At 42.3% G+C, this 26,682-nt stretch overlaps 1 protein-coding gene and 1 pseudogene across 9 annotated transcripts in view; both read left to right on the top strand.

Moving 5' to 3' along the window:
• Positions 1-26,682, top strand: part of PTPRA (protein tyrosine phosphatase receptor type A) — a 170,865-nt gene that overhangs the window by 97,640 nt on the left and 46,543 nt on the right. For 5 of the 9 annotated variants that reach the window (XM_032295588.1, XM_032295592.1, XM_032295591.1 and 2 more), the window contains 4 exons: positions 11,243-11,269; positions 24,222-24,306; positions 25,405-25,478; positions 25,713-25,849. In XM_032295588.1, the coding sequence (XP_032151479.1) occupies positions 11,243-11,269; positions 24,222-24,306; positions 25,405-25,478; positions 25,713-25,849 (323 nt within the window). The remainder of the gene's footprint in view (positions 1-11,242; positions 11,270-24,221; positions 24,307-25,404; positions 25,479-25,712; positions 25,850-26,682) is intronic. The other 4 variants (XM_032295594.1, XM_032295590.1, XM_032295596.1 and 1 more) reach the window with 1 other exon arrangement.
• On the top strand, positions 3,751-6,485 carry LOC116562996 (annotated as a pseudogene).

Genomic DNA, 26,682 nt, shown 5'->3' with positions numbered 1-26,682 from the left:
GAGGTTAAATGATTTGCCTTAGATCTCAAGGCTGATAAGTTAGGCCTATTTCTCACTTTTGCTGTCGTTCCACTCTGCTTGTAGGGAACTTAGTTTTCCACAAACTGACTTAGGCCCAGATTATTCCACAGCTAAGAATCTAGTTATTGTACATTTAACACATTTCATGTCATAGAAGACTGACACTACATTTCTCTAGTGGCATTTATTCAAGATGAATAAAGCACAAGAAACCATTATGGCACATTGGAATTTCATAGTCTTAAACCCCACATCCCACTCATCACGACCATTTTACCAGTCCTCCTGTAACAGTTACAATTTTTTTTATTAAATCAGTATTTGATGTTGTGTATTATTGTAATTATGAAATATTCATTGCTGAGCTATAAGTATAAATGGATTGTTTTTCCTTCTTTTACAATTTTTTTTCTAGATTTAATAATTGCCTTATTTTTTGTTTATTTAGTTTTCTATTTAGTCAGGCCAGGCACAGTGGCTCACACCTGTAATCTCAGCACTTTGGGAGGCCAAGGTTAGACAGATCACTTGAGCTCAAGAGTTTGAGACCAGCCTGGGGAACATGGTGAAACCACATCTCTACAAAAAATATAAAAGTTAGCTGGGCATGGGTGCATGTGCCTGTTGTCCTAGCTACTCAGGAGGCTGAGGTGGGAGGATTGCTTAAGCCCAGGAGGTCGAGGTTGCAGTGAACTGTGTTCATACCACTGCACTCCAGCCTGAGTGACAAAGAAAGACCATGTCTCAAAAAAGTTGCTGCTAGTCCACTCTTACCACACTTTCCAGAGCCTCTCAATACAGCTTTCTACAAAGTGAGATTATTCGATAATCTATTTCTTTTTTACCTCAAAAAATTCCTCCTGAGCCCTCCATTATCTTATTCCAGTCTAGGCTTGTTGATCTTTAAGGCTACTATACGGATATATCAGCCTGGGATTTCCCTTCTCTATCATTCTGGGAATTCCCCTTGCTGCTGCTTCCTGACTTCCATATTGTCTTCTTTCTTGTTTTCTCTCATCATTTGGTAGATTCCTGAGAAAAGGGGTCCATGGGAGGTAAATTGCATAAGGCCTTACGTGTCCAAGAATATCTTGAGAGCTATGTATAGAATTTGAGGAATATTTCTCCCCCAGAATTTTTTTTTTTTTTTTTGAGATGGAGTTTCGCTCTTGTTACCCAGGCTGGAGTGCAATGGCGCGATCTCAGCTCACCGCAACCTCCGCCTCCTGGGTTCAGGCAATTCTCCTGCCTCAGCCTCCTGAGTAGCTGGGATTACAGGCATGTGCCACCATGCCAGCTAATTTTTTGCAATTTTAGTAGAGACGGGGTTTCACCATGTTGACCAGGATGGTCTTGATCTCTTGACCTCGTGATCCACCCGCCTCGGCCTCCCAAAGTGCTGGGATTACAGGCTTGAGCCACCGCGCCCAGCCCATCCCCAGAATTTTTAAAGTATTGCCCTAACTGACACCTGCTTACCAGGCTTGGAGGATTTTACTGCCATCTTAATTCCTAATTATTTGTGTGCTTTTAGGACCTTCTCTTTATCATTGGTATTCTGAAACTTAACGGAGATGTATCTTGGTGTGGGTCTTTTTCATTCATTATTATGGATACTTTATAGGCCCTTTGGAGCCTTGATCTAGCATTTCTGAAAATTTCCTCGTATTTCTTTGAAACCTTCTCTCCCTCTTCCATTTTCTTTGTTCTCTTCTCAAACTCTTGTTATTTAGATATTGGATGTATCCTGAATTATTTAATCTTTAAAATGTTTCTTTCCTATTGATCTTTGCTTTGACTCTCTTCTTCCTTTTAAAAATAAACAAAGGGTCTTGGCTCACGCCTATAATCCCAGCACTTTGGGATGCTGAGGTGGGAAGATCACGAGATCAGAGTTGGAGACTAGTATGACCAACATGGTAAAACCCTGTCTCCACTAAAATTATAAAAATTAGCTGGGCGTGGTGGCGTGCGCCTATAATCTCAGCCACTCAGGAGGCTGAGGCAGGAGAATCGCTTGAACCTAGAAGGCAGAGGTTGCAGTGAGCTGAGATCACACCACTGCACTCCAGCCTGGTGACAAAGAGAGACTCCGTGTCAAAATAAATAAATAAAAATAAATAGCTGGGTGTGGTGGCTCATGCCTGTAATCCCAGCACTTTGGGAGGCTGAGGCGGGTTGATCAGGAGGTCAGGAGTTCAAGACCATCCTGGCCAAGATGATGAAACCCTGTCTCTACTACGAATACAAAAATTAGCCAGGCATGGTGGTGGGTGCCTGTAATCCCAGCTACTTGGGAGGCTGAAGGAGAGAATTGCACCAACCCGTGAGGTGGAGGTTGCAGTGAGCCAAAATCGTGCCACTACATTCCAGCCTGGGAGACAGAGTGAGACTGTGTCAAAACAAACAAACAGACAGACAGACAAAGGGCGGCCCAGGCACATTGGCTTACACATGTAATTCCAGCACTTTGGGAGGCTGAGGTGGGAGAATAGCTTGAGCCCAGGAGTTTGAGACCAGCCTAAGCAACATAGCGAGACCTCATTTCTATAAATAATTTGGAAATTAGCAGGGCCTAGTGACTCATGCTTGTCGTCCTAGCTACTCAGGGCTGAGGCAGGAGAATCAGGAGAATCACTTGAGGCCTGGCAGTTGAGGCTGCAGTGAGCCGTGATCGCACCACCATATTCTAGTCTGGACAACAGAACGAGACCTCATCTCAAAAACAAATAAGTAGCCCGGGTGCGGTGGCTCACTCCTATAATCCCAGCCCTTTGGGAGGCCAAGGCAGATGGATCACTTGAACCCAGAAGCTCGAGACCAGGCTAGCCAACGTGGCAAAACCCTGTGTCTACCTACTAAAAATACAAAAATTAGTCAAACATGTTGGCACATACTTGTATTTATTTTTTACTTTTATATTTTTGAGACAGAGTCTCGCTCTGTCGCCCTGCTGGAGTGCAGTGGTGTGATCTTGGCTTACTACAACCTCTGACTCCTGGGTTCAAGCAATTCTTGTCCTCAGCCTTCCAAGTAGCTAGGATTACAGGCATGTGCCACTACACCTAGCTAATTTTTGTATTTTTAGTCAACAAGATTTTACCATGTTGGCCAGGATGGTCTCCATCTCCTGGCCTCATGATCCATCCTCTTAAGCTTCCCAAAGTGCTGGGATTACGGTGTGAGCCATCGCTTCTGGCATTTATTTAATTTATTTATTTATTTTTGAATGGCATGTACTTGTAAATCCCAGCTACTTCGGAGGCTGAGACATGAGAATTGCTTGAACCTGGGAGGTGGAGGTTGCAGTGAGTCAAGTCCCTGGCTTCCAGCCTGAGGAACAGCAATACTCTGTCTCAAAAAAAAAAAAAAAAAAAAAAAAAAGTGACAAGTAAAAAGTAGAATACCTTTTAAAAATAAATAAATAAGGCTGGGCACGATGGCTGATGCCTGTAACCCCAGCACTTTGGGAGGCTGAGGCGGGTGGATCATGAGGTCAGGAGTTCGAGAGCAGCCTGACCAACATGGTAAAACCCCATCTCTACTAAAAATACAAAAATTAGCTGGGCGTGGTGCGGCACACCTATAATTCCAGCTACTCAGGAGGCTGAGGCGAGAATTCCTTAAACCTGAGAGGCGGAGTTTGTAGTGAGCCAAGATGGAGCCACTGCACTCCAGCCTGGGTGACAGAGCGAGACTCTGCTTCAAAAGTAAATAAATAAATAAACAACTTAAAAAATAAAACAGTATATATATTCATTTTTCCATTTATAATGTAAATAATAAATTTGCCACATTTGTTTCTGCATATTGCCTTTTCAGCCAGCCTATGGCATTTGTTCTATGTTTTAGTAAAGAGCTGCAGTATTAAAGGATATACCTTAATGTGTTTATCCAGTTTCCCCATCAGTGGACATTAAGATTGTTTTCAGAGTAGTCTTACAAACCGTACAGTTTGTCATTTCAGACACATATGAGAATATTAGTAGGATAAATTATTTTAAGTATGCGTTTATAAATTTATGGATATTGCCATATTTCCATCTGATGGGAAGTATATTCCTGTTAACAATATATCAAAGTGCCTGTTTTTCTAAACTGTCTTCAGTGCAGTGAATTATTAAACTTCTGGATCTCTGCCAGTCTGAGAGGTGAAAAATAACATCTCTGTGTAACTTTAATTTGCATTTCTCTGAGATTGAGCAACTTTGTGTAATTTAAAAGATAATTTAGGAGGTGGATCCTGTACCTGGTGAGCCCCTCCCAGCCTTCCCTCTGGCCCATCTCCAGCCACCATGTGTCTCTCCTCCCCACCTTGTGGAGGGCAGCATCCCTCCAGCTTTGGCTCTGTGGATGGCTGTCCCAGAGCAACTGCTCAGGACTGACCCACACCCCCAGGACTGCTGACGTCTCTGGGGAGCTTCCCTGGCCCCCACCAGACATCTTGCACCCGGGAGCCCCCTCAGGCCATTAGCATCAAGGAGGCTAGGTCCTCAAATCTGCCTGCCCCGGAGAGGACCATGGCTAGGCAGAGTAAGGAGCCAAACTCCTGGCAGGCCCTCATGTCGGCACAGCCTTCACCACGCTGCAGGTCCATGCCTTGGAGGGCATCTCCTGGCACCACAAGTACCTGGGCCCTCTGAAGCAGAAGAGGTTGGCCAGGGAGATACAGCTCTCGGAGGTCCAGATAAAAACCTGGTTTCACAATCACCGGATGAAACACAAATGGCAAATGCAGGACTCCCAGCTGAACACCCCTTTCTTGGGGTATCTCCACGCACCCCTGGCTTTCCACTCACTGTCTTCTGGCCTTGCCAATGGCCTGCAGCTGCTGTGCCCTTGGGCACCCCTACCCGGGCCCCAGGCTCTCATGCTGCCCCTGGCTCCTTTTGGGGTCTCTGCCAAGTGGAACAAGAGGCCCTGGCCTCTGTGGGGGCTTTCTGCTGTGGGCAGCCTCTGGCCTACCACCCTCCCAAGCCCAGGAAGTGGTGTGCATATTCTGGGACCAGCCCTCTCTAAGGTGCCCTGGGGCCTGTGTGCTCTGCCGGAGACAGGGGATATCCTGCATTTTGAGGAAGCACCTGACTCCCTGCTTCCCACACACGCAGTCTGTGCAGATTGCACCTAGTGTCTACCCGGAGTACTCAGCTTTCTGTTTACATCGTGGTGGCACCTCTCACCCTGATGCATGCAAAGGTTCTAGAGACTTCTGGAAAATATATTTATAAAAACCACCTCTTCACTGAAAGTTACCAAAAGGGTCTGTTTAGGAAGTAAATGAAGGGTCAGTGAACAGAGTCAAATGTAGAAGTGGGCTTGTTATAGATAGGGCTTTCAGCATATGATAAAAAGATAATTTGTTTTTTAAAAAGCATTGGAAAAACTGGTTTTCCAGTTAGAAAAGGTAAAGGTTGTAAGCTTTGTGTGTAAAAAAGAAAACCATGAAGGATTGGAAGGGAATTCAGATGTCTTGTTTATAACCTGTGGTTTGAGTTCCTCTTAGCAAGGACTCCAAAGCTGAAAAGCATGAGGGAACAAAGGTGAAAATTAAGGTGGGTTGCTGGGGCCCTGCAGTGGTTCTAGGCCGTGCATGAGCCAGGACTGTGCCTGCAGCATGCTTGAGGCTGCTTTTCTTGGGCCAGGGAAAGCGGGTAGCTGGGACCTGCAGCTGTGCCTGGACTGAAGCTGTCCCACATGTCCCCACCCTCCAGCATGTGCTTACCTGTCCTCCTCCTCACAATAGCCTCAGGACAAAACAGAATGACTCAAGGAGAGCACTTCCTACAAAAGTCTAGAAGTGCCCAAAATGGGAGGCACGGAAGCCCCTCCTCTCCCTCATTAATGGACCATTCTTGGTGCAGACTCCTGACTACAGGCACCGAACCTTAGAAAAGCGTGCAACCGTCCGTGTCGCCCCAGAGTACCCAGGAGGCAGGCAGTGCAGGGCGCCCAGACAGACAGGTTCAGCCTGCAGGACTGGGAGGCCACCTGTGAAACCAACCCAGGCATCCCAACAGGAACAAAAGTGTGGTCCTGTGGCCGTGTCCACAGCAAGTTCCACTTTCCCCTTGCCTATTTCTGCATTGTTGGAAGTGTTTACAACTAGCATGTGCTTTTATAATACAACTTCAGGTAAGAGTGGGGGAAAAATCATTTAAATTTATTTTTCTGAGCATTCTCTGTTGATTTTTTTTACCCATTTTTATTAGGGTGTCAAGGTTTTTCTGACTCGTTTGTAGAAGCTCTTTATATTTTTTAGAAATGAGCGCTTTGCCTATGGTAAAACTGAAAATATTGTTCCCTAGGTGGTCATTTACATTTTCTGCATTGCAGAAGATACCATTAGCTATTTTTAATTTTTTTAATTTAAATATTTCTCAGTTTATTGTAACTTTTCTAGGAATTGGGTGATGTTTAGGAAGGCTTTCCTTACTCCAAGATTATAAAAATAGTTTTCTTCTGGACTCCTGTGGTTTCGTGTGTGTGTGTGTGTGTGTGTGTGTGTGTGTGTGTGTGTGTGTGTGTTTAGGTCTATCTGGAATTTATTCTGATGTAGAGTGTGAGCTATGGATCTGTTTTTCCCCAAGTAGCTATCTTTTCCAAATACCCCTTAATGAATAATTTATTATTCCTCATTGATTTGAAATACCACCTATCCTATATATTGAATTCAGATATTTATTTAACTCTTCATATGTATTTGAGTATTTGGGAACATTCATTTTATTTTCTATTAATTCTTTTTCTTTGTCCATGTGGAAAGCCCCACTGTCTTTTTTTTTTTTTTTTTTTTTTTGAGGCAGAGTTTCGTTCTTGTTGCCCAGGCTAGAGTGCAGTGGTGCGATCTTGGCTCACCACAACCTCTGCCTCCCGGCTTCAAGCAATTCTTCTGCCTCAGCCTCCTGAGTAGCTGGGATTACAAGCATGCACCACCATGCCCAGCTACTTTTTTTTTTTTTTTTTTTAAAGACAGGGTTTCACCATGTTGGTCAGGCTGGTCTTGAACTCCCGACCTCAGGTAATCCGCCCGCCTTGGCCTCCAAAGTGCTTGGATTACAGGCGTGAGCCACCGGCCCGGACTCACACCCAGCTACTTTTGTGTTTTTGGTAGAGAAAGGGTTTTTAAAGTATTTAATGTCTGGTAAAATGAGTCATTCCTTTTTAATTTTATTTTTCAGAATTTTGCTAACAATTTTTATCATTATGAACATTAGAATCAACTTGTCTAGCAGGAAGAAGTTTGTATTGATCATATTAAATATGTAGATTAACAGAAAATAGCGACTTAAAGATGTTGATTCTAACTATCCAATAATGCAATATATTCTATTTTCTGAAGTCTTTTTTTTAAATCTTCTGTTTTTGTTATTATAAATGGAGTATTTTCTTCTGTCATATCTTCTAACTGGTTGCTGTTGAGGATATGAAGGCTACTATTTTTGTAGAGACATTTTGTACTGGCCACCTTAAACTTTCTTAGTATTTGAAGTAATTTTCTTCATCAATCATTGTGGCTTCAAGTCATCTCATCTGCTGTTATCTTCCAAATTTTTAGAACTTTTCTTTTTCTTCTGTTTAATTGCATTGATGAATACCTCTAGAACAAAGTTAAACAGCTGATAAATGCAGACAGCATTGTCTTTTATCTGATAAGGAAGACACTTTCAGTGGTTTTTCATTATACATGGTGCTGACTCTTGAGATAAACATATTTTACTGTGTTCAGGATATAACAATTTATTTTTGTTTTAATGAGCATTTATGTGAGGAATGGGTGTTAAATTTTGTCAATTGCCTGTTCAAGATCAATGAGCAAGATCTGTATGATTTTTTTCTCTTGGTCTGTTTCTATGGTGGATTCTATTAATAGTTTTTATTTATTTATTTCTTTTTTAGAGACAGCATCTTGCTGTGAATTAATTATTTAATCTTCTTAATTTTTCTTTCCTGTTGACCTTTGCTTTGCTTTAAGTCTTTTCCTTTGAGTCATCTAGGCTGGAGTGTAATGACATGATCATGGCTCACTATAACCTCAAACTCCTGGATTTAAGCAAACCCCACCTCAAACTTCCAAGTAACTAAGGACTATAGGCACATGTCATCATGCTCAGCTAATTTTTAAATTTGTTCAGAGACAGGGACTCACTGTGTTACCCAAACTGGTCATGAACACCTGACCTCAAGCAATCCTCAGCCTCAGCCTTCAAAAGCACTGGGATTACAGGCATGAGCCAGGCCACCCAACCATATTGTATCATTCTTGTAATCTGTTGCAGTCTGTTTGATATTATTTCTTTTCTTTTTTTTTTTTTTTTTTTTTCATTTAGAATTTTCTCTGTCTATTCACAAAATATCCCTAAATGAGATTGGGCTGTGTTTTTCCTTTGCGTGTGTATTGTGTATTATTTTAGATAAGTTTTAGTTTTTAGTGTTTTGTTTTGCTACATGAAAGGATTTGAAAGTTTACACTGAAAACTATGCATTTATTTATTTATTTTTATATATTTTCTTGAACATTTATTCAGGCTTAGAAAGGTTTCTATTCCTTTGTAAAATTATTGGATACTATAAATCTATATACACTTTTTATTTGGACTCAATGTCCCTGCTCACTGTTACCCATCAACCAATTCTTCACTCATTTGTTCATTCTTATGTATTTATTAAATTTATATAACTTAACAGGTATATGTTGTGGTTGTGGATTTTACTGTAAAAAATGCACTTCATCATTTATTTATTTTTTAAGACAGGGTCTCACTGTTGCCCAGGCTGGAGTGCAATGGCTCAATCTCTGCTCATTGTGACCACCACCTCCTGGGCTCAGGTGATCCTCTCACCTCAGCTTCCCAAGAAGTTGGGATTATAGGCATGTCCCATCATGCCCAGCTAATATTTTGTGGTTTTATTGTTTTTTTGTTTGTTTGTTTGTTTTTTGTAGAGACGGGGTTTCACCATGTTGCCCAGGCTGGTCTCGAACTCCTGGGCTCAAGCGATCCTCCTGTCTTGGCCTCTCAGAGTGCTAGGATTACAGGTGTGAGCCACCACATCTGGCCATTTCATTCATGTTTTCAAATGTATTGAATGAGAAAAAGTTTTCTCTTGTGATTATTTATTGTAATATCCTACAGAGCTATTAATTTTTTAATTTTATTTTATGTCTTTTGTATTTTTGTTTAGGTTGACTAATCATTTATTTCATGGGTTTGTTGCCTTTTTTCTTCCAAAGAACTTCCTTAGATTTATTTTATGCTTTTTCCATCTTCTTGAATTGAGTGCTTTATTTATTTTTGTTCTTTCTAGCTAATTAATACATTTAGTGTGGTAAATTCTGCACAAGCACAGCTTTAGCCACATCCCATAGGTAGTTGTATTAGTATGCACTACGAGCTGCTCTGACAAAGATACCAAAATTAGTGACTTAAGTAAGACAAAAATGTCTTTCCCCAGTCACATTCCAGAGTTAGGCAGGGCGTTTGTTTCAGTAGGGCCCAAATTCCTTTCCTCTTGTGGCCCTGACATCCTAATATTGTCCTTATCTGTTTGGTTATAGATAGTTCCCACCATTGGGTTCTAGTTCCAACCACTGTTAATGAAGAACAAAGGGAATAGGGGCCTTTTTTTTCCCCAAAAGCTGTGACCTGAAAGTTAGTCACATTGCTTTAGCTCACATCCCATTGGCTAGAATTCATCACATGACTATACCTAGCACAAAAGAGTCTCAAATGTAGTCTCTGGCAGGAGAGCTTGGTGCTCAGCTGAAAAACAAAAGTTGTATATCAAGGCAAGGAGAGGAAGAGACTGATTTGAGAGGAGGAGATCTCCGTTGGCAGGTTCTGCCACAAAACTTCTCATCATTGTTATTTTTAAGGTATTTTTCCATTTTGGGTTTTTGGTTTGTTTGCCTGATTGTTTTCTGAGATAGAGTCTCACTCTGTCACCCAGGCCAGAGTACAGTGGTGGGATCTCAGGTTACTGCAACCTCTCCCTCCCAGGTTCAAGCGATTCTCATGCCGCAGTGCTGGGATTTGGATTTTCTTCCAAAGTGCTGGGATTAAAGACATGAGCCACTGTGTCCGGCCCATTTTGGTTTTGATTTTTTTTTTTTTTTTTTTTTAAATAGCGTCTCGCAACCAGATGCAGTAGGTCATGTCTATAATCCCAGCACTTTGGGAGGCCTAGATGGGCGGATAACCTGAGGTCAGGAGTTCGAGACCAGCCTGACCAACATGGAGAAACCCCGTCTCTACTAAAAATGCAAAATTAGTCGGGTGTGGTGGCACATGCCTGTAATCCCAGCTACTTGGGAGGCTGAGGCAGGAGACTTGCTTAAACCTGGGAGGCAGAGGTGCTGTGAGCTGAGATCACGCCGTTGCACCCCAGCCTAGGTAACAAGAGCAAAACTCCCGTCTCAAAAAAAAAAAAAGAAGAAATAGTGTTTCGCTCAGTTGCTGAGGCTGGAGTGCAATGGCATGATCTCTGCTCACTTCAACCTTCCCCTCCTGGGCTTAAGTGATTCTCATGCCTCAGCCTGTCAAGTAGCTGGGATTATAGGCACCCGTCACCATGCCCAGCTAATTTTTTTGTATTTTTAGTAGAGACGGGGTTTCACCATGTTGGCCACACTAGTCTAGAACTCCTGACCTCAGGTGATCTGCCGCACAAGGCCTCATTTTGGTTTTGATATTAATTTTCAAGTGTTTTCTTGCTTTGTTAATTTCTAATTTTATTGCATTGGGACAAAAGAATATTGTACTGGTTCTACTGTTGGGATTTATAAGGGATGTGGATATTTCACTAGCCTTTGAAAAGAAGGTTTTCTGTGTTAGTATGTAGAGATTGGTGTCTACTGATTAGATTTTATTACTTCTTATCATTTTGGTCTTTTATATCCTTACTTAATTTTATCCTCTTGAATTTTAATGGAGCAAAAGACATAAAGTCCTCTAATGACATGTGTTCTCTTTGCATTCTTTTACTTTTTGTGAATATTGATGCTACACTATTTGTGTACCGAGGGAGAAGGCCAAAGTTTAGTGAATCTGTACTGTCCAAAGTTTAGTGAATCTGCTAGTTTCCCAGTTAGAGGATGCTTCATGGAGGAAAACATTCCTAATCCTTGTTTTGTTGTACTCTAAATTGAACTTTAATGTATTTCTTTAACCTGAATGAATGTTTCTTTTTTTTTTTTTTTTTTTTTTTTTTTTTACTTATTACACAGGTAATTCTGACTCGAAGGACAGAAGAGGTGAGCTGCTCACCTTATATCTGTTGTTCCTTTTACACAGTGTACAGTATTCGTCTGTTTCCTCTGCTCACAGTCCTTGGCAACATGTGCATCTGTGGCTATGTTTGTTTACTTTTCCTTAAGTTGTTTCCATGTTAACCTCATAGAGAAGAGCAATAGAAACAGTATGTTTTTTAACATATTTTTTTAACATAGACTATGGATTCTAACAGCTATGATGTATTTTAACAGGTAATAAGACAGAGCTTACATTGTCATGTCACCTGATCAGCCTTACTTTTTGGTGATATTAGGTCATAATTTCTATACCATGGGTTACTTCTGATTTCTAGGCTATAGTTCCCTTTAAACATTTTTTGTGTTATTTTTCCCCTAGCCTATAAAATGTCAACCCTTTGTGGCCTTATATGGATTTAATGGATTTTCAGCCCTTTAATGTAAAGTCCCTATGGCCTGAGATGTGTTGTGTCTGTGGTTTAAGCTGGACCGATGAGTCACCGGTCACTCGAGAGCAGGAGGACATGGGTACTCATCTGCAGAATTGTGGCACATTTTGCCTAGAACAACAGTAAGGCTGCTACCAAAGAGCATGAGAGAAAAAAATCATTATTACATCTGAGTTTTTAAAATGTTACTCTTTGAAACAATGTTTTTATCATAATTTTTTAGTTTATCAAATCAGACTTCAGTTTTTTTCTGATTCCATTATTTAACCATACACAATTTTTCCTTCGTAATTAAGCAATGAACACTTAAAGGCATATGAAGTCTCACAAAGTAGGGAGCATTTGTGTCAGAAAAATGGTTACTTTGATCCTTTATGTGATAGCCATCTGCCATTGTATTTGGTAAGGAATAATGAGGTGTTACCATACTGTGTATAGATTTCCCTCACTTTTCCAGCTCTCACTTTCCTAAACTTGGGAACTAAATGTTGGATTAATGCGATGTCTTTGCTATTCAGATTCACTTGCCAGATTCTCACTATCAAATGTAGACTTAAATAGGTTTTATTGTAATAGATATTTATTTTCTCCCTAAAACTGCTCTTTTAACCAGTCTTATAAAGTCAAAAGTCAAAAGTCAAAGTGGTAGGCTTCAAGATGAAACATTAGATCTTTTGACTCTTTCCTCTATTTAGTATATATATTCATAATATTCAGCCTTTTCTTGCCCCAGATATAATACCTATTTTACCTACCTAATGTTTAACTGGTTTCCATGTTGTGATTAAAAAAATAAAATCACCTTAATTACCTAGATTAATACTAATTGTGGCATATGTAAAGTCTATTAATGTAATCTCCTTTTTTAAGTCAAAAAAATGATTTTGTATAATTCCAAACAGGAAACTGAAGAGACATAAGTATTCTCAGCAGTCTCTAAAGTCCCAAAATCTAATGACATTTTTACCAGAGCAGATCTTTAGAAATATTGCTGTAAATTTAGATATCACATTCTTTTTTTGAGACCGAGTTTTGCTCCTTTTGCCAAGGCTGGAGTACAATGGCGTGATCTTGGCTCACCACAACCTCCACCACCATGCCCGGCTAATTTTGTATTTTTAGTAGAGACAGGGTTTCTCCATGCTGGTCAGGCTGGTCTGGAACCCCTGACCTCAGGTGATCCGCCCACCTCAGCCTCCTAAAGTGCTGGGATTACAGGCATGAGCCACCGCATCTGGCCTATCACATTCTAATTTTAAAGCCAAATGCTGTTTGAGAAATAAGCCAGCTGTTTAGAAATATTTGTATTATAATGGGATTGATAAGCAGTTATATTTTATGCAGATGAATTAAGGTCTGCAGGTTTTTATGCACTGGTGCTTTTGAATGTCTGCTGTTTTAATTGTCAAAGCAGAAAGGAATAAAATGAGAGGGAGGGCCACATTTCTTCCTCTCCTGAAGTTCAAGAAACTGGTTATTTTCTCATGTGTATTATTTTTAAAATATATTCTGGCCAGGTGTGGTGGCTCATGCCTGTAATCCTAGCACTTTGGGAGGCCAAGGCAGGTGGATCACAAAGTCAGGAGATTAAGACCATCATAGCCAACATAGTGAAACCTCGTCTCTACTAAAAATACAAAAAATAGGCCGGGTGCAGTGGCTCACGCCTGTAATCCCAGCACTTTGGGAGGCCGAGGTGGGTGTATCACTTGAGGTCAGGAGTTCGAGACCAGCCTGGCCAGCATGGTGAAACCCCATCTCTAAAAAAAAAAAAAAAATTAGCTAGGCATGATGGCGCATGCCTGTAGTGTCAGCTACTCAGGAAGCTAAGGCAGGAGAATCGTTTTAACCTAGGAAGCAGGTTCCATCTCGTTTGGGCTACCTTTTAAAAATTATGTTAAAATATGCATAACATAAAATTTACCATTTTAATCATTTTTAAGTGTATAGTGGCATTAAGTACATTTACATGATTGTGCAGCTATCTCCAGAAGGTTATCGTCCCAAACTGAAACTTGTTACCCACTAAACAGTAATTTCCCATACTCCTTCCGTGCTTCCTATGCTTTCCCTAGCCCCTGATAACCGCTGTTCTACTTTCTGTCTCTCTGAATTTGTCTATTCTAAATATCCCATTTAAGTGGAATCATACCGTATTTGTCCTTTTGTAGCTAACTTCTTTTTTTTTTTTTTAATCATTTTTACTGGTTTCAATTTGGATTATTTGTGTAATGTTTAGTAATGCATTAACTTTAATCTGCCAAAAATACCTCTTCACCATTCAGTCAGTGGTCACGATGACTGTATTCTCCAATTACTTAGCGTTCACTAGTTTTACATCTCAGTTTATTAGTTTGGTTCTAGGGGAAACAGACTCTGAGACAGAGATTTGCATGCAGCAAATTTATTGGAGGAGCATTTGCTCCCTACAGCACCTATGAGACAGTGAAAGCAATCATATTGGGTAGCTGCCCGTGGCCTGGCCCAGGGGAAAGCCTCAACACCCACCTTGATTCCAACTCCAAAGCTTCCTGTGGGATTCCTAAGAAGACTTGAGTTGCCACATGGTCAGAGCAAAGGCAGCAAAGGCCAATCCCACAGGAAACTTTGGAATTGGAATCAAGGTGGGGGTTGAGGCTTCCCCCTGGGCCAGGCCACGGGCAGCTCCAGGGGAAAGACTTGGCTGAGAGTCATTACCCCCTGGTTCTCCCAGCAGCCAGGGGAAATGGGTTCTTTTGGTCTTGAAGAGGGATCTATAATATCCACTATAGTCCCAGCATGGTACCATTTACAGAGACTTTTTCCATCTAAGAAAATGCTATTGAATGATTTTGATATGTGTATTAAGGCTGAGGAATGAGTGGTGCAGTGAAATATTTGAAGAGAGGCAGTGTAGTGCAGTAAAGTGTGGGCTCCAAAGCTAGATAACCTCACTTTGCATCCTAACCCTACCACTTACCAGCAGGGTGGGCAGATATTTAACTTTCCTGTGCCTCATTTCACGATTTGTGAAATGGCATAGGAACAGAATCTCCTCCTTGGGTTGCTGTGAGGAATGGAATAATGCACATGAAGCGCTTGGCTCAGGATGCAGCAATTGCCCAACACTGTTGGCTCTCACCATTACTGTTCTACTGCCACAATCTCTCTCTTACTTTCACTATTACATATGAGACTAGGGAGCCCTGGAATTTAAGCCATTCTGTCAGAACTCTAGGAAACAAAGGCATTCACACACCTCCACAACTGCAGACAGTAGGTAGTTCTTTGCCTTTTACCTTTTAAACAAAATTATGCATAAACCCATCTCATTCTACTTTTTATTTTAATAGTATAGTTGGTTCTTTTGTGTGTGTGTATGTGTGTAATGGGATTTTCATATGAAGACCTTATAACTGGTATAAATAGCAAGAATACAGGTTAAAGCTAGTTGTAACCATACTTTATTTTAGATGCAATCATTTATATAACTGCTTTTTAAAAAAACTCAGCGGCCAGGCACAGTGGGTCATGCTTGTAATTCCAGCACTTTGGGAGGCAAAGGCGGGCAGAACATGAGGTCAGGAGTTCAAGACCAGCCTGAGTCTGACCAATATGTTAAAATCCCATCCCTACTAAAAGTACAAAAATTAGCCAGGCGTAGTGGCATCCACCTGTAGTAACAGCTACTTGGGAGGCTAAGGCAGGAGAATCGCTTGAACCTGGGAGGCGAAGGTTGCAGTGAGCCAAGATTGCGCCACTGCACTCCAGGTTGGGAGACAGAGCAAGGCTCCATCTCAAAAAAAAAAAATTATTTTAATATTTGTAAAGACATAGTCCTTGAGCTACTACTTAAGTCTAAAAAGAGTTGGCATTCTTGTTTTAAGAGTATTAGGGCACTTTGGGAGGCTGAGGCAGATGGATCACTTGAGCCCAGGAATTTGAGACCAGCCTGAGCAATATGGGGAAAACTTGTCTCTACTAAAAATACAAAAATCCGGGAGACAGAGGTTGCATTGAGCCGAGATTACACCACTGTACTCCAGCTTGGGCAACAGAGAGAGACTCCATCTCAAAAAAAAAAAAAAAAAAAAAAAAAAGGCTGGGCGTGGTGGCTTACGCCTGTAATCCCAGCACTTTGGGAGGCCGAGGTGGGTAGATCATGAGGTCAAGAGATTGAGACCATCCTGGCCAATATGGTGCAACCTCGTCTCTACTAAAAATACAAAATTAGCTGGGCATGGTGGCACGCACCTGTAGTCCCAGCTACTCAGGAGGCCGAGGCAGGAGAATCGCTTAAACCCTGGAGGCAGAGGTTGCAGTGAGCTGAGATTTCACCACTACACTCCAGCCTGGCAACAGAGTGGGACCCCATCCTCAAAAAAAAAAAAAAAAAAAAATCAATGTAGTGTAGGCACAATGGACGCCTATAATCCCAGCACTTGGGGAGGCTGAGGTGGGCTGATCACCAAAGATCAGGAGTTCAAGACCAGGCTGGCCGACATAGGGAAACTTTGTCTCTACTAAAAATATAAAACTTAGCCAAGCATGGTGGCATGTGCCTGTAGTTCCAGCTACTTGGGAGGCTAAAGTGGAAGGATTGCTTGAGCTGGGAGTCTGAGGTTAACAGTGAACTGGGATCATGCCACTGCACTTCAGCCTGGGTAACAGAGTAAGACTCCATCTCAAAAAAAAAAAAAAAAAAAAAAGTCAATGCAGCAGTGGCTCATGCCTATAATCATAGCATTTTAGGAGGCCAAGGCAAGAAGATCACTTGAGACCAAGAGTTCAAGACCAGCCTGGGCAACATAATGAGATTCCCCCAATCTCTACAAAAAATTTAAGAAAAAAAATTTTTAATCAATACAGTATCTTATTGCACAAGTTGCAGTATATTTTAAAAGACTTATTCTGTTTCTTGTGTCACCTCCATTTCCCAGGGCTTCCAGCTCTGGTTGAGCTATGCCCTAGACCATTGAGTGGTCTAGATTATGCTCATGGTAGGTGTCCCTTCATCCCTTCACAGGACAAACAGGGACATACGCCCTAAACCAGGGAGGGATTCAGTGATGACTCAGGAAAATCGGGACAGGGTGCAGTTATACGCTAGGCGAGCTGCTGTTTTCTTTTTCCTTTCCTGTCTTGTGTTGCCTAGAGTTAACTCAGGCATTTTTTTTCTGTCTTCAGGCCCCAGGAAAGCTGTGGACCTAGTATACTTAACAGTCACATCCAGTGTAGATCTGCTCTGATGCCAATTCTAATCAAACCAAAAAAAGCATTTATGAGACAATCAGGGAAATTCAAGCAGTAACTGAATAATATTAGATGATAACTAAAGAATTAGTGTCACTCTTTAAATTGGGTAATAGTATTATATTTATGTTAAGAATCTTTATCTCTTAGTGATACATACTTAAGTAATTGCATTTGAAATGATATGTCTCAGATTTGCTTTAAAATAATTCAGTTGCAATGGGTGGGTATAGACCAGTGGTTCTTCACTGGGGGAGATTTCCCCCACAAAGGTCATTTAGCAATGCTTGGAGATGCTTTTGGTCATCAAAATTGGGAGTTTGCTACTGACATCTAGTAATTACAGGCCAGGAATATTGTTAAATGTCCTACAGTGCACACAACAGACCCACATAACAGAGAATTTTCTATTTCTTTGTTAGTATGTCATCAGTGTGAGGTTGAGAAAATATATATGCAGAATATATTTTGTTAAAAAGAAGCCCTCACCAGTCTCTGTGACAAACTGTCCACTCTGTGTAGAGCAGTTTTTCCAGCTGAGTCTGGATGGGAAGCCCCGCTTGTCATTTAGCCAATGGGTGTACTGGTGCTGGGTTGGCAGGTCTTTGCTTAAGTACCATCCTGGAACCTTAAGGTCCACTTTCAACCGCAGTCGCCTCTGAACTTGAGGTGTTTCTTTTTTTTTTTTTTTTTTTTGAGACAGAGTTTCGCTCTTGTTACCCAGGCTGGAGTGCAATGGCGTGATCTCGGCTCACTGCAACCTCTGCCTCCTGGGTTCCAGCAATTCTCCTGCCTCAGCCTCCCGAGTAGCTGGGACTACAGGCGCACGCCACCATGCCCAGCTAATTTTTGTATTTTTAGTAGAGACGGGGTTTCACCATGTTGACCAGGATGATCTCAATCTCTTGACCTCGTGATCCACCCGCCTCGCCCTCCCAAAGTGCTGGGATTATAGGCATGAGCCACCGCACCCAGCCTTTTTTTTTTTTGAGACAGAATCTTGCTCTGTCACCCAGGCTGGAGTGCAATGGCACAATCTCAGCTTACTGCAACCTTCACCTCCCGGGTTCAAGCAGTTCTTCTGCCTCAGCCTCCTGAATAGCTGGGATTACAGGCACATGCCACCATGTCCAGCTAATGTTTTGTATTTTTAGTAGAGACGGAGTTTCACCATGTTGGTCAGGGTGGTCTCGAACTCCTGACCTCATGATTCACCCGCCTCGGCCTCCCAAAGTGATAGGATTACAGGCGTGAGCCACCACCAGCTTGAGATGTTTCTAGGCCCAAACTGGTAAAACTAGTACTTAGTTTTCAGCCAGAGGCACTTTGGCTCTGTTTGATCTCTTGGGCAGTTGAGTCTCATCTGTTTTGTCTTCCAGAAATTTCTCAGAGTTTCTCATCTGCGTATGCCACCCTTTGCTGCCTTTCAGATATGCTGTTGATTCATTAGTATTTTTATATTTCTTCTGCCATGTCAATGTGCTTTGGGGGAAGACGAAGAAGTAAATTTATGAATTTAGTCCAGTGTCTTAAGACAGATGTGTCTGACTTCTTATGATACCTGATATACTGTCCCCTGTATTTGGAATTTAATAAAGACATATTTAGTGATAAATTACTATTTTGTTGTTGTCATTTATTGTTCATTGACTCAACACAATCCATTGTTTGTTTTGTACCTGTTATGTGTGAGACCCTACGCTAGGTTTTAGGTGTACAATGAGAACAAAGCAGACAGACATGTAATCCTTGCTGTTGTGTAATTTATGGTATAAAGAAGGGACACTCATTAGTCAAATATATAATTATAAAGTGTGAGAGGTATTATCAAGGAAAGTAATAAGGTCATTGCCTTATAAAAACAGTATAGGAAATAACAGCTACTTTTTTTTTTTTTTTGAGACGGAGTCTCACTCTGTTGCCCAGGCTGGAGTACAGTGGCATAATCTCTACTCACTGCAAGCTCTGCCTCCCAGGTTCAAGTTATTCTCCTGCCTTGGCCTCCTAAGTAGCTGGGATTACAGGCGCATGCCACACGCCTGGCTAATTTTTTTGTATTTTTGGTAGAGATGGGGCTTCAACATGTTGGCCAAGCTGGTCTTGAGCTCCTGACCTTGTGATCTGCCCACCTCAGCCTTCCAAAGGGCTAGGATTACAGGCATGAGCCACCGTGTCCGGCCATAAGAGCTAAAATTGAGTACATAATGCGTGCTAGTTACTGTGCCAACAACTTTACATGGGTGATCTCATTTAATATGCAGAATAACTTATTTCAGAAATAAGGAAACTGAGACTTATGATTTTAATTGAAAATTAGGAAGTCAGAGAAGACCTATGTGGGAAAACTGACCCTTAAAATGAGAACCAGATGAGTATTAGGAGATAGCCAAGCAAAGAACAGAGGGAGGTTGTGTAAAACAGAAGGAATAACGTGTTCAAAGACCTGAGGTTGAATGAACTCAGCATGGAAGGATGCCAGTGGCTAAAGTTGAGTGAGCAAGGAAAGAGTGCAAAAGATAGGGCAGGTAGAGGCCAAATTTAGGAGGTTGTTAGAGTTCAGAATAAGGAGATTAGATTTCATTCTAAGGCATGAGAAACTGTTGGAGGGTTTTACCTAAGAGCGGGACACAACCTGATTTGCTTTCCTAGAGATCACTGTGCTTTGTAGAGAATGCATTGGCAGGGAACAGAGGCTTACTGTGATCTGGGTGAGAGAGGATGGAGGTTGGGACTACACTCGTGGCAATGAAAAAAAATTGCAAAAAATAATAATGAAGGCAGACAGATTTGAGATTTTAGATATATCTCTATATTACTTGCAGCTGGGCTAGATATAGAAGATAAGTGTGAGGAAGAAATCAAGGAGGTTTCCACATTTCTTACTTGAGCAACAGGGTAGATGGAAGTACTAGCTACTGAATGGTGAGGGAAAGGTTTTAGACACAGAAAGCTTGTGTTGCCTATGAAATTTAAAGTAGAAGTGGCAAATAGGCCATTGAGAGTCTGGAACTCAGAAAAGAGGTCTGACCAAGCAGAGCAACGATGGGAATTGCTAGCATGGCATTTGTATTTACAGTCATCTCTCTGATCAGATCAACTAGATATAGAGAAGAGTGCCAAGGACAGAGCCCTGAGGAAGTCCCATATTTAGAGATCTGGTGTTGGAAGAGGAGCAGATAGTGAGGGAAACGGAGATGGAGCAGGCAAGAGATAGAAAGAAAATCAGAGGAGTGCTTTGTTTTGGAAAGCTAAGAGAGGAAAGTACTTCAGAGAGGAAGGAGTGATCAGCCAGCCTGAATGCTCTTTTTTTTTGTTTTGTTTTTTCTTTACGTTCTGCGGTACATGGGCAGATCTTGCAGGTTTGTTACATAGGTATACACGTGTCATGGTGGTTTGCTGCCTCCATCCTCCCCATCACCTACGTTAGATATTTCTCCAAATGTTATCCCTCCCCTAGTCTCCCACCCTGCAACAGACCCCAGTGTATGATGTTCCCCTCCCTGTGTCCATGTGTTCTCATTGTTCAACACCTACTTAGGAGTGAGAACATGCGGTTTTTGGTTTTCTGTTCTTGTGTCAGTTTGCTGAGAATGACGGTTTCCAGGTTCATCCATGTCCCTGCAAAGGACAGGAACTCATCCTTTTTTATGGCTACATAGTATTCCATGGTGTATATGTGCTACATTTTCTTTATCCAGTCTATTATTGATGGACATTTGGGTTAGTTCCAAGTCTTTGCTATTGTAAACAGTGCCACACTGAACATACGTGTGCATGTGTCTTTATAATAGAACGATTTTTAATCCTTTGGGTATATACCCAGTAATGAGGTTGCTGGGTCAAATGATATTTGCATTTCTTGATCCTTGAGGAGTTGCCACACTGTCTTCCACAATGGTTGAACTAATTTACACTCCCACCAGCCATGTAAAAATGTTCCTATTTCTCCACATCCTCTCTAGCATCTGTTGTCTCCAGATTTTTAAATGATTGCCATTCTAACTGGTGTGAGATTAAGATGAGAGCCACATACCACAGTATGTCTGAAACTTACCATTAACAAAGAAGCATGGTGTAATGTCTTCCATCTCTTTAAAAACAAAAACAAAGAAAAACAGCTATCCACCTCACATCTCCCTCCATCTGTCACGCCTTTCTTCTGCATCCCTTAATGTTAAAAGTCCCAACAAAAGGACTCGGTGTCTCGCTTTGTCCTGCTCCTTTTCCTTTTTCCTTTTTTTGAGACAAAGTTTCACTCTTATTGCCCAGGCTGGAGTGCAATGGCACAATCTTGGCTCACTGCAACCTCTGCCTCCCAGGTTCAAGCGATTCTCCTACCTCAGCCTCCCAAGCAGCTGGGATTACAGGCATGAGCCACCACGCCCGGCTAATTTTGTAATTTTAGTAGAGATGGGGTTTCTCCATGTTGGTCAGGCTGGTCTCAAACTCCCAACCTCAGGTGATTCACCCACCTTGGCCTCCCAAAGTGCTGGGATTACAGGTGCAAACCACTGCGCCTGGCCCACTTTATCCTTTTTCTATCTTTATTTCACTCCGTTTAGGCTTTCTTACCCACTATTCATCCGAAACCACTCTTGGAAAGGTCATCAGTAGCCACCGTCTTACCAAATCTGGTTTCACTTTCTGTCTCATCCTACTTAAATCTGTAGGCAGCAGTTGTTTGAACTGATTACTCCCTCCATGAAAAAATCTGCTCTTGGCTTCCATGACACTACATTCTTAAATTAACCTTTCATCTCATGGCTGCTGCCTATGGATCAGTTTAGCTGATCTTTTAAGAGAATGTATGGTGGCTCAAGCCTGTAATCCCAGCACTTTGGGAGGCCGAGGCGGGTGGATCACGAGGTCAAGAGATCAAGACCATCCTGGTCAACATGGTGAAACCCCGTCTCTGCTTAAAATACAAAACATTAGCTGGGCATGGTGGTGCGTGCCTGTAATGCCAGCTACTCAGGAGGTTGAGGCAGGAGAATTGCCTGAACCCAGGAGGCAGAGGTTGTGGTGAGCCGAGATCACGCCATTGCACTCCAGCCTGGGCAACAAGAGTGAAACTCCGTCTCAAAAGAAAAAAAAAAAAAGAGAATGTAAATCCAGTTATGTTTGTCCTCTGTACAAAGCCCTCCAATGACATAGTGTTTCACATCACACTCAGAATTAAATCCAAAGTCATTACAATGGACTCTGAAGTCCTAAATCTGTTGGCTCTTGCTCACCTCTCTTACATCTTACATTGAACTGGCCTTTGTGCTGTGTCTTGAACCCACCAAGTTCCTAAGAGCTACTATGCTGGCTGTTCCCTGTGCCTAGAAAGCTCTTCACCCAGATCTTTGCATGGTTTACTTCATATTATTTAGGGCTCCACTCATAGAAGCCCTCTGGTCTTCCTCAGAGACCTTCCCAAACCACTCTGTCACTGCTCCCCAACTTGTGACTTTCTCCTTACCCTGCTTTTTATTCCTCATAGCACTTGTCCCTGCCTAAAATTAAGTAATAACTTGTTCATGAACAGTGTCCTCCTTCCTCCTCAAAGAATGAAAGCTTTCTATCACTTGTCTGCTTGAATACATCTGTGCTCCCAGTGTCTCAAACAATGGCATGCAATTGCTGGTCCACAAATATTTTAACGAATGCTGTTAAAAGGTTGAATCAGATGAGGATGGGAATGTTCCTGTTGGATTTGGCAGTATGCCATTTGTTGGTGTTCTGGCTGAGCAGTTTAAACAGAGCACTGTGGGTGGGAGTCAGAGCAAATAGATTAAGGAGAACCTGGAGGTAAGGAATTAGACAAAGACAAATTAGACAGCTGTGTGGAAGGGAAGACAACTTAGACAAGTGTACGGAAGAGAAGGGAGATGTGAGGCTAGTGGTGGCTGGGGGAGGGTAAATGAGGTCAAGGAGACAAGTCTTTGAGGTGTCAGCAGTGGATGTAATCCAGAGTTCATGTAACAGGATTGACCTTGACATGGGAGGGACTTCTCTTCCCTTTTAGCAGGTAGGAAAATGGTGAAGATAGTTTCCAAGCCACTCTGATGGTATAGTTCATGGAGTGGAGTCAGGGGTAAGCGTAGAGGAGGATGAGTCAGAGTCTGGCCAGCTGCATGAGAAACAAGGTTAGGTATTAGGTGAAAGGGAGCCAGACCCTGTGGAATGAGGTGGGGCTGCCATGTCTCCAAGCCAGATGTTGCCATGGTTGGGGTCCTGGCAAAAGGGTAACTAAGGGAGCAGGGTGTGTAAAGAGGAAGAAAGAAGCGTCCAGAAGTTTTTGATACGTGGTGGCTGAGTATCTAATAATGTCTCCTTGTTTTATTTTATTTTTGTTTGTCTGATCTCAAATTCCTGGCTTCAAGCAATCCTTCCATCTCAGCCTGCAAAGTGCTAGGATAGGCGTGAGCCACCACACCTGCAACACTCCTTGTTTGTTTTGAGACAGGGTCCGTGCTTTGTTGCCCAGGCTGGAGTGCAGTGTCACAGTCCCAGCTCATTGCAATCTCCGGCTCCTGGACTCAAGCGATTCTCCTACCTCAGTCTCCTGAGTAGCTGGGACTACAGGCACATACCACCACACCCACCCTTAGTAGAGATAGGGTTTTACCATGTTGCTCAGGCTTGACTGGAATACCTTAACTTAAGCAGTCCACCTGCTTTGTCCTCCTAAAATGCTAGGATTACAGGTGTGAACTATTGCACCCTACCTGTCTCTTTGTTTTAATCAGGAATAGTGTTCTCTGTGCCAGGAAACCATTTAGGTTTATGATAGGAAAACTATCTTTTTACCTTCCTCTTTCATCTTCCTCTAGTTGGAGCCCATTGAGAGCTGAGAGAGAGCACAGTGTTGGCCCTGCATACCTAGCTTGCCATTAGGATTGGATGTGTTCGTGCCTCCAAATATTGGAGTACTTCTTAATGTGCTAAGTACTGATTTAGGCTCAAAGGATATAGCAGTGAGTAAAACAAACTATCTGCCTTTAAAGAGCTTTTATACTAATGCAGGGAGACAAAGTAAATAAATGTACGATAGTCAGAAATGGGGTGGGCATGTTATCCTGGGCCCCATGCTCTCTTCCCACCTCACCTCAATAGCCCTGGTATGGCAGTGGGAGGTGCACACTCAGACTTTCTTCTCTGTTTCCGTGTTCTGCCATCCATAGAAGGACTGAATGAGCTCTTCCTCTTCAAGGTGTTCCCCTGAATGACTGACTTAAGCCCTCCATTGCACAACACAGTAATGACTTGTTCTGTTCTCTTGATTTCAGATGAGACGCCAATTATTGCAGTGATGGTGGCCCTGTCCTCTCTGCTAGTGATCGTGTTTATTATCATAGTTTTGTACATGTTAAGGTGAGTCTACTAACACTTCACATTCTTTTAGATTCTGTTTTAATACCTCAGTGTTTCAGTGAACCCACACAGTCCGGAAGACAGTAGTAAATAGACAATGAATAGGGTAGAGGGGGAGTGACCTATAATGGTGGTGAAATTGAAGTTCTACTTAGAAATAGTTTAAAAGCTCTACATAGTCTTTTTTAAGTCCTAAACCCTCCCTTTTTCTTTCTCTGTCCAAGCCCAGTCCCCCAACTCTAGAGCACCCTAAAGCACAGGATGGTAGTTTGGAGGTAACACTAGTAACAGAAGCCACAGTCTGTTATTAATGACAGATGTTTCAGGATCTTTAGGTCTAGTTCTGTTGAAGCAACCCCTAAAAGGGCCCCAGTAAGGTTACATGTTCAACAAAAGCCTACTTTATTTCTAGTTGGGGCTTTGTCCCCAAACTTTTCTGGGACCCCTGGCCCTGACATGCTGAACTGAGCCACATAAGTTGTGAGTTACAGGATCCCTCTTTCTGACCTTCTTTCAGGGTCCTCTAGACATTACCACTCAAGCAGAAGCAAGGAAGGGGAACCTAAGGTTTAGCCCTGCCTTATCTTTGGCCTAACCTGTTCTGTGCTCCCTCTGTTCTTCTGCAGGGATAAAGAGAGGGGAATCGTGTGCCCTCTATAATTTGTCATGTGTCTCCATCATTCTGCAGGAGACTTGTGGCCAGAAATGTGTCCACCCAATCCAAAGCTCTGGGCTTCTCACTGGGACTCCCAGGCTACACTGAGGAAATACCAGGATTTTTGTTTGATATGTGTTGTCTGTCTGCCCCAACTGTATTCCACTCACTTACCCTCTCTTCACCTGGTGCTCTCTAGTGAGCCACATGAGCCTGAATATACTGTTGGGGTTCCCCGGTTGGGTCCCAGTGTCCTGAGGGTAAGCAGGAGAGTATCCTGAGGTACTTGGTCACCCCAGCATGCTGCTGCCTTAGGGTATACATGACCTGTCTCTAAAAAAACTCAATTATTTGTAAAGGAGATTTAGAAAGGCTGAATTGATGAGCAGGAATATAGAGCCACCTCTGTGCTTCATTCTTCATTGTGATCATTTTCTCATTAGGTTTAAGAAATACAAGCAAGCTGGGAGCCATTCCAATTCTTTCCGCTTATCCAACGGCCGCACTGAGGATGTGGGTAAGGCATTCCTTAATGTCATGAGAACCTTCACAAGGAAGGAAATCAAGAAATTAGCAGTTTCTCCATCCTTTTAAAAGAATAAGACAATAAAAAGAGAAAAACAATTTTTTTGAAGAGAACAGCCCTAGTTCCTACAGGCTTAGTCCATGAGGTAGAATCCCCAGTTTGGCCTCCAGAAAAGGGGCTAGGTCCTTAGGGAACCTGACTGACCTTCTCGCTTGTATATTTCAGAGCCCCAGAGTGTGCCGCTTCTGGCCAGATCCCCAAGCACCAACAGGAAGTACCCACCCCTGCCTGTGGACAAGCTGGAAGAGGAAATTAATCGAAGAATGGCAGACGACAATAAGCTCTTCAGGGAGGAATTCAACGTGAGTACTTTGTTGAGGCTGGTGTATCATCAGGGAAGAAGGCAGACCTAAGGCCAGATCTTTCAGAGCTTTTGAGTCGTGAAGTAAACAGTGGGCTTTTAATGTTTAAGAAGTGAGAAGTGAAGTTTATCTGACTTTCTGTATAATCATGGATAGGATAGGAAGTGAGATTTGCCTCACCTCCCTAATCTACCTATTCATTCATTCATCATCGCATCTCTTCTTTTGTTTAGTAAATGCTTGGCAAGCATCTAATATGTGTCAGGTAGTAGTATAGTTACCAGGGATATGATGAGAAACAAAAACAAATCCAATCCCTATTCTCAAGGAACTCACTGTTCAGGAGGGAAACCTCACAAACAGGAACAAAAATAGCTATGTAAGTTCAAACAGCAAAACAGCACATAAAGGACTGGTGCATATTCGTAGGCAACCATATTAAGAGGTTGCCTTTTTGAGTCTAGAGCAGGGCTGTTAGAGTGTTTAAGGTAGACAGTAGGATAGATCAGTGTGAGAAATGAGGGCCGTGGGAGGCTACAGAGCACAGGTCTTATCTTGAGTATTTAGATTCATATTTTTTTAATTCCCACAAGGAAGCAGAATGTGTTTGTAAACCACCAGTCAGTGATCCTAGCCTATCAGTCCTGATCCCAGATCAGAAGAGCTTCCTTGAATAATGATTTTCTTTTGAGACAGAGTCTCACTTTGTCGCCAGGCTGGAGTGCAGTGGCGTGATTTCAGCTCACTGCAACCTCTGACTCCTGGGTTTAAGTGATTCTCCTGCCTCAGCCTCCCGAGTACCTGGGACTACAGGCATGTGCCACCATGCCCAG

This window comes from Sapajus apella, unplaced genomic scaffold (assembly GCF_009761245.1).
Source record: "Sapajus apella isolate SASKATOON/1434 unplaced genomic scaffold, GSC_monkey_1.0 scaffold33, whole genome shotgun sequence".
Classification (NCBI taxonomy): domain Eukaryota; kingdom Metazoa; phylum Chordata; class Mammalia; order Primates; family Cebidae; genus Sapajus; species Sapajus apella.
Note: the sequence above shows the minus strand (reverse complement) of the source record. Positions and strands in the feature narration are given on the sequence as shown.